Source organism: Glycine max, chromosome 19, assembly GCF_000004515.6.
Source record: "Glycine max cultivar Williams 82 chromosome 19, Glycine_max_v4.0, whole genome shotgun sequence".
NCBI classification, from domain to species: Eukaryota; Viridiplantae; Streptophyta; class Magnoliopsida; order Fabales; family Fabaceae; genus Glycine; species Glycine max.
The window spans coordinates 37,235,919-37,247,475 of NC_038255.2; the positions used below are offsets into that span (position 1 = coordinate 37,235,919).

The 11,557-nt window shown below is 31.2% G+C and overlaps 2 protein-coding genes across 3 annotated transcripts; both read left to right on the top strand.

The window, feature by feature from the left end:
- The first annotated feature begins 3,927 nt into the window (after window positions 1-3,927).
- LOC100798319 (probable glycosyltransferase At5g03795) lies at window positions 3,928-7,115 on the top strand. Of its 2 annotated transcripts, none has more exons than XM_014772200.3 (3): window positions 3,928-4,402; window positions 5,331-5,928; window positions 6,549-7,115. In XM_014772200.3, the coding sequence occupies exons 1-3, from the start codon at window positions 4,045-4,047 to the stop codon at window positions 7,051-7,053; spliced, it is 1,461 nt and encodes a 486-aa protein (XP_014627686.1). In that variant the 5' UTR covers window positions 3,928-4,044; the 3' UTR covers window positions 7,054-7,115. The 2 variants fall into 2 exon arrangements, with proteins under 2 accessions (XP_014627686.1, XP_014627687.1); XM_014772201.3 differs by having other exon boundaries at window positions 3,929-4,402; window positions 5,364-5,928.
- Window positions 7,116-8,478: 1,363 nt separating this feature from the next.
- LOC100798848 (DNA ligase 1) lies at window positions 8,479-11,557 on the top strand. The gene is made up of 2 exons (XM_003553979.4): window positions 8,479-8,633; window positions 9,979-11,557. The coding sequence occupies exon 2, from the start codon at window positions 10,037-10,039 to the stop codon at window positions 11,285-11,287; it is 1,251 nt and encodes a 416-aa protein (XP_003554027.1). The 5' UTR covers window positions 8,479-8,633; window positions 9,979-10,036; the 3' UTR covers window positions 11,288-11,557.

Consider the following 11,557-nt stretch of genomic DNA (forward strand, 5'->3'; position numbering starts at 1 on the left):
CAATGCGCTTTCCCTTGCGCCGCGATGCTTTGAACTTTCAATCATTTCTGTGTTGGATTAAAAAAATTATATTAAGATTTATTTTTAATTTGATTTAATAATAAAAATATTTAAAAATAAGTTATATTATTTTAAAATTAACTTTATTGATACTCATTTAAACACGTACTATGCATGTTTGGATATTCAATGAAAAATTTATTTTGGGGTAAAAATACTTTTACCAAATCATAAGGATTCTTACTTTTAATTATATTCAGGTAAAATTAACTAAAAAATGAATTAGTATATGAAGAATATTGAAAGTTAGTAACTGAAAAATAAGTTTATTAAATTATAAATATTTGATAAAATGAAGTATTAAAATAAATAAAAAGTATAAAATAATATAATCATAATTTATTTTAAAAAGTAATTAAGAAGTTAAATAAATATATTAAGAATAAAATTAAAAGTTAAAAACTAACATTTAAAAAAATATTATTTTAAATAACATTTTTAAAATATTAAAAGTTACTAAAAACTATTAAAAATATATTTATTAAACAATCAAATAAATTTTTTAACTAATAAAAAAATAAAAACTAATTAAAATACTTTGTTTATAGCAACAAATTCAATTGCTGGCATGGAGTACCTCTCCTCTCAACACTTTTTGGCTCGTTGTTTTTGGTTAGTTGACGCTTGAATTAAATAATGAGCAATGGCGGTGGGTTAAATATTTTTGTACGATGATGCTTCAGTCTTGGTTGGGGATTAATTAGAGAAGTTAATTACACATGATGTCATATTTATTACTACTTCATCTGTCGCTTTTGATTTACTACATTTTAGCAAAAAAAATTAATGAAGAAGCTTGTTAAAAATTTAAAAGAAAATTATTCTAATTAAGAAATATTGTTGATGTACTTTTGTTGTAGTTTCAAATATGTAATTTTTAATAAAAAAAATAATATTAATTCATTATCTAGATTTTTTAGAATACTAAAAAACATTTTGATTTCAATGGTCATTTTATAATACATGCATAGATTCGTTCAAAAAAAATTAATACGTGCATAGTCAGCATAGATAGTATAAAGATTTTATTTTATTGTTCAATTACTTGCTATTATATTAAGTTTTCTAACTTTTATAATTTATTTACAATACAAACAAAAAGATTTCCATATCACATATCAACTGTACAAAGAAAATTTCTTCGCTCAAAGCATTTTGAATTTTTGATCATTCTATAGTATCCATCCCTTTGGCCATCCATAATTACAAAATGTGTTCACAGTTATATTAAAAAATTTTATAGTTTTGTCTGGTATACATCAAAATTTATAATCGATAATTTATAAATATAATGATAAAATTTGACAAGTATCATCTGGCCATATTTAAATTTTAATATATTAATAGACACTAGAGTTGCTAAAATAGATAGGTCCGACCCATTGGCTCGTTGGAGTGGACTGAGCTATAATGAAAAAATATTAATTCAAATAAAATTGAGTTTAAACTCAATAAATATTCGTTTGAATTCAATTAGATCTATTTTGGTTTAATATTTTTTTTCTTTTAAATTTGTATAAATTTAGACAATAAAGAGAATAAAACAGATCAATATGACTCGGCAGAACTGATTATTTTTTAAAAGTCAACAAATTTATTATATAAGATAGATTGTGATTTGATGATTATATAAAAAAATTTATATTATCAATGCATAATCTTTTTTCTCTTATTAGAGTAATGATTAAGGTTATTTAGTATAAAATTAGTTGTGTTTGTTATCATTACTGTAATAGTTAAGGTCATAACTACAATAAAATGTTATAAAACTAATTGTCTCTTTGTTGTTTTTATGACAAAAATTAATATTATTATCATTTAAAATAAAAAAATAGTTTCAATTGTATGTGTAAAAATAGTAAATATTTTTTAAAAATTATTACCTATTAAATGTTAGACATATAAAAACAATTTTAATGAAAGAAAAAAAATATTACTTATTAAAATTTCTTTACTTTTAGTTACTTTCGGGTGCCCAAATGATGTTTTACTCAAAATAATAATAAGGGTTAATTAAGTTTTTAGTCCTTTATTAATTTTTTGTTAGCAATTTTAGTCTTTCTAAATTTTTTGCCCATTTTTAGTGTCTTGTTTATGTTTTTTTGCTCAAAATTTGTTTTGCCAATTTTTAGTCTTTTGTTTATTTTACATTTGGGATTATTTTTGAACAATAAAAATAAATGAGAGACTAAAAATAGGCCAAAAGTTTTAGAGAGACTAAAAATGATAACAAAAAATTAATGAAAGACTAAAAGTTGTTAAAAATATTTTGAAGGATCGAAAATTATAATATAAAAAAGTTGAGAGATTAAAAATTTAATTAACCCTAATAATAATAAGCATCAAAGAGTAAAAAACCGGTGTGAATATAACGGGCCTAAAAATGAGAGAAATTGCTTTCTGCACTTCCTTTTTACCTTCACGTGTCCACAAATAACAAAAATACTCTTCTTGTTGTCACCCTCTCACTAACATTTGTCACCCTCTTCACTACCGCCACACTCACCCCTATCTCTAATATTCCAAACTCACCTTTTCATTGTTGCCCTCAACAACTCATCCAAACTAAACTCTCCTCTTCATCGTAGCCGCTCATGCATCAATGGATGATGTGTCCACCATTTCAACTAGAAATGTAAATGAGTCAAGTTACTCGAGCTGACTTATTAAATGCTCGATTAAGCTTATTCTTTTAATTAAATAAACAAACTCAAACTTAACATTAAGCTCGATTATATAAATGAACTAAGCTCAAGCTTTACAATTTCAACATTAATAGCTTGTGAATAGTTTATTTATATATAAAGAAAGAAATATTAAAATTACATAAATTCTACAAAATATATATATATACATTGAAATCACATAGATTCAATAATATCATACCACATGTTTAACACATATTTTTATTTGTAGATTATTATATATTATTAAAATATATTTTTTATAAAATTATTGATAAAATAATTTATTAAATACTAAATTGATAAAGTTAAAAAATAATTTAAGATTTTTTTTTTGCAAATTAAAAAATAATCAAGTTTTAAATGATCTAAACAAGCCATGTCCAAAACTTTTAATTAGGCTCCTTTAAATAAATGAGTTAAGCTTGAGCCACCTACTTTCTTTCACAAGCCAAACTTAAATTTCAAATATTCGGCTTAACTTGGTTCATTTGTACCCTTAACCTCAACAACCACCTACTAGTTGTGAAACTTGGGCTTTGGCGGCACATGCGAAGCGTGTGAGGTGTTGTTCACATGTTGAGGAATTCGCGACAGAGTGTGTCGACGACTAGGTGAGGAGGGCGACGATGATTGTGTTGGAGAAAGGATTGGGTGAGGAACTCACGAGACAATTAACCTTCCACAACATGCTTCTTAAATAAAGAGTTGAAATTGTTGTTACCTAAACTCAACCTCACCAAATCGTCATCCAAATTGGTGCGAGGAGGATGAAAACAGAGAGAAGAGAATTGTTAGGAGTGGGTGAATGAATGAGATGCAAATCTACACAGTTTTAAACAAATGACTATTCAATAATACCTATGCCGATGCAAATCTAATAGAAAAAACATAAATTATTTCAAAATATGAAAAAATCATATACCGGAATAGCTATTCTAAAATAAGATTCTAGAATACCTTTTCGGAATGTGAGTATTCTGGAATACCATTTTTATATTATGGACTTCTAGAATAGATCTTCTAGAATAGGTATTCCATGATGGGTGCAGGAAGTAACTTTTTAAAATGTACAATCTATATGATGGATCGAATCGAACAGTAACACTCTTGACCGGCCCAAAGTTTCTGCGTGGATGTCACGGTGTGTCTGTGTCAGGTTTGGTTTCAATTACCTCTTCTTTGCTTTTTGTAGCATAGTACCGGTATATCCAACGTTTGTGTTCGTTTTATTCTTTGTAATTGTCTCTGTCTATTTCTTCCATTCTCATTTCTCTCTCTTTCTCTGTTTCCACATGCCATGGTTCGTTCTTCCTTGCTCTACTACTACTCTCAACGCCGTCTTGCAGGCTCTTTCAGGGGCTTCTTCTTCATTCCCACAACCTTAGCTCTCTTCACCTCTTTCTTCATTCTCTTCTACATTTACTCCACTTCAAACATCTTCACCCATCACAACCACCACCCTTCCACTTCACATTTCAAACCACACCCTCCCTTTTCCACTACCCCTTTTATTGCTACCACTCCTCACTTCGTCCCTGTCTTCAACCACAATGCTTCCGAGTCCACAAAATCTCCTCCGACTTTCCAATTGGGGTATGGCCTCGGACCGCAAAGTCAACGGGGTCTGCCTCTGCCACCGCAATTCAGCTCAAAGGGTACGCGAAAGTTTCGTTTTTTTTTTTCTTTTGTTTTCTGTTAATATGCTTCTGGGTATAATTTTTCATGTGGCTTTCGCGTTGTTTAACGAATAGGCCTTGTTTGGATAAGTTTCTCAATTAGTACTTATAGGAAAAGAAATTAAGGTAAAATGAATTAAAGTAATTTTAAGTTAAAAGTAGCTTTTGGGAAAGCTAAATGAGAACTTCTATAAATTTGCTTATACTTAAGCTAATTTTAACTTACGAGAGTAGCTAAATGATTCATTTGTTCATTTTTGTTCAAGGAGAATTTGAGAATGTTAGTAGGACCAGCAGATACCTGCACTATGCTGTACTTGGAACCTGGATTTTGTTTGACTTCTGCATGGTATTGTGTATTCTATGGTGTAGATGAAGGTTACATAATTGATACTTGAACATGTATAGTTCTAATATAGAAAGATTCAATTTATATTACTAATTTGCTAAAGGTAACTGAATCCAGAATTTCAGAAAATAAATGTTATTTATATCAGCATGTTCAGTATCTTAGTATGAAGAATTTTATTGTAAAATATAGAACTTCTAGACTCAAATAAACCTTGTGAGATGATATCCTCTTCCACTTTCACCTGTTCTGTTGTGGATTATACTCACTTTCTGCGTTCTGTTTTACACTTTAGTTAGGATTTAATGAATAGTAGCTTATCTTAACATTTCCATTATTCTTTCATATAATGATGCTGCTAAGCTTAGCTACATTAAGAGATTTAAGCAAGATAATTTGAAGGGTTAAAGTTGTATCCTCTTTTTCCAATAAGGAGCTACCACATTTGATTAACTTTAGGTGCTTCATCATAAAACATACTGCGGTGTTAGTGGGTTCAGTAGGTTGGGCTGATGAAGCTACAGTCAATGTGTATAAACTTTACTGTCTTAACTCCAGTGTGCAGGGAATGTTGTGTTTTTTATGGTTCAGGAAAATTTGAGAATAACGACGTGTTCCATGATAGAGATGTCTTTCTGGAAGACTATAAAGAAATGAATAGGAGCTTAAAGATATATGTTTATCCTCACAGGGAAGACGATCCTTTTGCAAATGTGCTTTTGCCTGTGGAATCTGAACCCGGTGGCAATTATACCAGTGAAAGTTACTTCAAAAAGGTACTTATGAAGAGCCATTTCATTACAAAAGACCCACCAGAAGCAGATCTTTTCTTTCTTCCCTTTTCCATGGCAAGATTGTGGCACGATCGAAGAGTTGGTGTGGGAGGTATACAAGACTTCATTAGAGACTACATTCATAATATCAGTCACAGGTATCCATATTGGAACAACACAGGTGGTGCCGATCACTTTTATGTTGCTTGTCATTCAATTGGAAGGTCTGCCATGGACAAAGCACCTGATGAGAAATTCAATGCCATTCAAGTTGTATGCTCATCTAGTTATTTTCTAACCGGGTACTTTGCTCACAAGGATGCATGTCTACCACAAATTTGGCCAAGAAAAGGAAATCCCCCTAACCTTGTTTCATCAAAGAGGTAATTGCACTTCTTCCTCTAGGTAGTAAATATTCTGAATCATGCATGCTCTAGAATGCACGTTCTAAACCTATCATGTCCTTTGTGAACTATTTGCTCTTTTATAGAGCAGTTTTTGAAAGTGTTAGCTTAACCATTGATATTAAAGGGACCAACCAATAAGCTAAAAATTAATTGGGTTCATGTACTGCTGAATGACCTGCAAGCATATGATTTCAACTCTACGCCAACAATCAATTAGTTTTGCTGAATATTTCACTCTAAAATTAGAATCTTCAAGAGTAGATCCTTGTAAAATATTTAATCTCAGTTAATGTAACTTTTTGACAGAATACAATTGACTTTGTCTTGTTCCTGCAGTCCACCCCACTTAGTGGGAAAAGGTTTTGATTGTTGTATCTGATAGTGTAACTGAAGCCAATAAGAGGATAATTTCTCAAACATTCATTACATTTTTGAATTAAAGGAATCTTATTTCTTCGGTGCAGTAGGAGGCATGGAGAGGAAAAAGGAAAACAAAGTCTTATCAATCTATAAATGAAGCTTCATCACAACAATGATTTTTTTTTTCAGTATATCAAGTAAAACTCATTTTGCTGTTTTTTGTTTTCGAATCACAGGAAAAGGCTAGCTTTCTTTGCTGGAGGAGTAAATTCCCCAGTACGTGTAAAACTTCTTGAGACATGGAAAAATGATTCAGAAATCTTTGTGCACCATGGAAGACTTAAAACACCATATGCAGATGAATTGCTAGGTAGCAAGTTCTGCCTTCATGTTAAGGGCTTTGAAGTGAACACAGCTCGCATTGGAGATTCTCTATATTATGGTTGCGTTCCAGTGATCATTGCCAACTACTATGACCTTCCATTTGCTGATGTGCTAAACTGGAAGAGCTTTTCAGTTGTTGTCACTACCTTAGATATTCCCTTGCTGAAAAAGATCCTCAAGGATATCATCAGTTCCAATAAATATTTGATGTTACAAAGCAATGTTTTGAAGGTGAGGAAACACTTCCAATGGCATTCACCCCCGCAAGACTTCGATGCATTTTATATGGTTATGTATGAATTATGGCTTAGACGAAGTTCTATAAAAAATACGTGGGTAGATTCTTTCAGAGTTTAATTTATATGTATGCCACTGTAAAATATTTTCACACAAGCATTTAATAAGAATTTACTTTATCATGGTTATATCTTATTGGAAGTTTGTATAAAAATACTTTACACTAATGGTGCATATAAAACTATACTCATGTAGTAAGTTATTGTGAAGGTAACTTTGTATGATAGCATCATTCAAGAACCAGTGATTTTACATTATTTGTATTCTTACTACCAAAGTGGTTCTCGAGGCAATAGAGCAAAGTATCACTTTTTATTGGACAAAGTACAATTTGTTTGGTTTGTTATGAACACTTGAATCATAAAGTAACATCAAATTATGAAGGACGTTATATCTATCATCAATTAATGTCGTGTCCTTTGCTTGGTAAAAGAGTTAAGACGAGCTAGAGGAATACATATCCAATTCTCTCACTCTCTTATTGGCTATTGCCGTATCCGTTCCTTGTGTTTTAAGAATCTGACAACAGTTGCGGCCACACGGACAATCTTATGAGTTACAAGGGTTTTCCCACACACACAAATACTTTTTTTTCCTTCAATTTAACCCTTTTTCAATTTTCGTCCTTATTTTTAGTTTCTTATAAAGTATGTTTGTTTTATTTTTTCATCTTTAAATTTCTTTAGATAATACTTTGAGTGATGAAAAAAATGTTATTTAAAATATTTTAAAAACAAAAAATAAAACAAAGGATAAAAACAAAAAAAAATTATAAGGACAAAAATAAAAACATACTAAACAAAATTAATATGTTTTGTTTTTATTTAAATGCTAACGATGCTCTTTCAAACACTCTCTTCTTGAAACTTTCTCTATGATTAGTTATCATTTATTAGAAATCAATAATTTTATTATTTCTTATCTAATGCTTTTTTTTCTCCTATATTATTAAATGAGAAGTGAAACATCTCAGTTATATTGTACAAGGAGGAAATGCAAGAGGGAAAATTACGGAAGATTATGTCAATTTCGATAACAACAAAACATATCAATAAAATATTACGAGAAGAATATTACTAAAATAATTGCTTTAATTTCAGTATTGGAATCATTTATTAGAAAAGCAATAAGTTGAAGGAAGACTTTACACCATAGAAATTGAATAAATAGTGTAAATAGTTTTCATACTATTATTTAATTTGAAATTATCATAATAAATTTATTGATTTTAATAATAGTTATCTTAAAATTCATATTTCTTATAATTCATAATTCATAATTCATAATTAACTAATAGTATATTTTATTTACACTGACAAATCACAGTTACATAAAATATAAACTCGAAGTGGTTATTCCACGGATAGAACACGCGAAGAGAAAAAACGCACCGTGAAATTTGGTGAATGACGCCCTCACTTGAGACCCCGACAAAACTTTTCGTAGAAATAGAAATGAAAACCGCTTCATCGACATTTCCTTGCGTACGCGTCAATGCGTGTGTAACCGACACGTCATTAAATGTCGCACTCAATGGATCTGGAAAATGCTATAAATACCTCAGACACAAGCCACTGGTAAGTCACCAAACGTTCCAGAAGCTGCTTCTTAGTTTCTCCAAACCCAAACTTTCACCACAGGTACGTTTTACTTTAAACTATTCAATATTCATCTAATCCTCTAGCTTCATCCATTCATTAAATTTATCTTCGTTCAGACCATGATCTGTGCCTTAAACCATGGAAAATTCAGTTAGCTGAATCTGAATTTATGCATGATTAACGGGAATCTAATGTTGATTGATTTTGTTTGAAATTTTGTTTTTTTTATTCTTGTGGTTATGGTTTGTTGGATTGGCTTTCATTTAATGAGATGTAAAAACTGAAAAGTGTTCACAAGGAAGAGGCAATTCAACTACGTGTAAGGAGGAATTAATTTGGATTTGGAATCTGGATGCTTCTGTTTAAAAGAAAAAAAAATGTTGGATTTTTTACTGCTATGACAGAGATTTGCATGTTTAAGCAAATTAGGATGTGTAGCATTGATGTGTCCCCTGTTTGGTATCTTTTGTGCTTGGATAGGAATATGTTATTACTGTTTGTTCGCTAATTAATTGGTTGAATCTATTGTTGGAAATTGTTGTTTATCATCTCAGATCTTGTACAAAATTTTAGTGATACAGCTTCATTTTTTTTTAAATGCAGTTTGTTTTGGGTGATATGTTATTGTTGTATGCTTTTTTTTTTTTTTGGTCTTAACCCCATGCCAGAAAAAGAGACTCTAACTAATTCGGAGTTTGGCCGGGAGGTAACTAAAACTTGACCAAGAATTGTTTCTACCAAAGATTGAACTAAGGTTCGACCTTAATTTTAACACATTAACCACGTGTACCCAATCATTTGGTTATTTTATGCTTTTGTTTACTTGCCCAAATTGAAGAAAAACAAAATGTAGAGTCAAACTGATTGGGAATTATTTTGTTAGATATTGCAGTTTTAATCAATTTAGTTCAACTTGATTAATGGTTAAACTGAGTTTGGTTTTGGTGTTTTCTAATTCCCTGTCTAAGAATAGTGAAAGTTGTTTGTAGCTGGTGATTGGGAATTATTTTGTTTGATATTGCAGTTTTAATAAATTTAGTTCAACTTGATTAATGGTTTAACTGAGTTTGATTCTGGTGTTTTCTAATTCCCTGTCTAAGAATAGTGAGAGTTGTTTGTAGCTGCTCGTATTTTTATATATCAATTTGTCATCCTTATATTTGATGCTTGGATAGGTTAGCCTAGAGTATTCTGTATGAACTTGGTTGATTTCCATTTGCCTAGCTTGGGCTGTGTGTTATGTCATTGCTTTTGAGGAAGGTATATTTATTAAACTGTTGATTTACTCAGTATGTTGGAGTTTAACTAATGTCTTGCAAGTAATTGTTTCAAGCAATTTATTTAAATAATGGCTTGACTTTACTGTCACCTGTGCATGTTTCAGGGACCTGTCAGATTTAGTTAACGTTTTTACATCATCACTGTGTGAAGATAATATAGATATGGAAATCTCCCATGACATCAAGATCAAGGATGACAAGCTAGGTGGTGTGAAGGAAGAGAAGATTAAGGTAGAAGTTGAACTGAAGAATAAATCAGTTGAGAAAGAGCATACAAAAAGTAAAGAAGAGAAGAAACATAAAGATGAAGATAAATCAAAGAAAAAAAAGAAAGAGAAAGGGGAAGAGGAAGATGAAGAGGGAGAGAAGAAAGAAAAAGATGTAAAAGATAAAGGGGAGGATGGTGAAGAGAAAGAGAAAAAGGAGAAGGATAAGAAGGAGAGGAAAAAGGAAAAGAAGGACAAGGATGACAAAACTGATGTAGAGAAGGTTAAGGGGAAAGAACATGATGGGGAGGATGCTGAAGAGAAGAAAGAAAAGAAGAAAAAGGAAAAGAAAGACAAGGATGACAAAACTGATGTAGAGAAGGTCAAGGGGAAAGAAGACAAAGAGAAGAAGAAAAAGGAAAAGAAAGTCAAGGATGACAAAACTGATGCTGAGAAGGTCAAGGGGAAAGAAGATGATGGGGAGGACAATGAAGAGAAGGAGGAAAAGAAAAAAAAGAAAAAGAAGGAAAAGGATGACAAAATTGATGTAGAGAAGGTCAAGGGGAAAGAAGATGATGGGGAAGATGAAGGGAAGAAGGAGAAGAAGAAAAAGGAAAAGAAGGACAAAGATGAAGAAACAGACACATTAAAGGGAAAGGGAAAAAATGGTGATGGTGAAGAGAAGAAGGAAAAGAAAGAGAAGGAGAAGAAAAAGGAAAAGAAGGACAAAGATGAAGAAACAGACACATTAAAGGAAAAGGGAAAAAATGACGAAGGCGAGGATGATGAAGAAAATAAGAAAAATAAGAAAAAGGATAAGAAGGAGAAAGAGAAGGATCACAAAAAAGAAAAGAAGGAGGATGGAAAAGAAGAGGGTGAGAAAGAGAAAAGCAAGGTTGAAGTTTCTGTAAGGGATATTGATATAGAAGAAACCACAAAGGAAGGTGAAAAAGAAGATAAAGAAAAGGATGATGGGAAGGAAGTGAAAGAGAAGAAGAAAAAAGAAGACAAAGACAAGAAGGAGAAGAAGAAAGTTACTGGAAAGGACAAGACCAAGGATCTTAGTGCGCTGAAGCAGAAGCTTGAAAAAATTAACGGAAAAATACAACCACTCCTTGAAAAGAAGGCTGATATAGAAAGGCAGATAAAAGAAGCTGAAGCTGAGGGTCATGTAGTCAATGGGAAGGACAAGGATGAGGTACAGTAGCTGTTTAGGATACACTTATACTATCTTGCGTAATATGCAAACTATGTTTGCTCTTTTTAAGTTGTTTTGTGTAATAAAGTTGCCTTTTTATTTGAGTGAGGAGTGATACATTTGTACATTCTTATGCTTCACATGGGATCGATTTCATTCCCAACTAACTCCCTTTGTCTGTGAAGGGCTGTGCTACTTCTAGAGCGTGCCTAACATGTAAACTCCTATTCAATGGAGGCATTACTTAATATTCAAACATCCGACAATCTATTTCTTTAA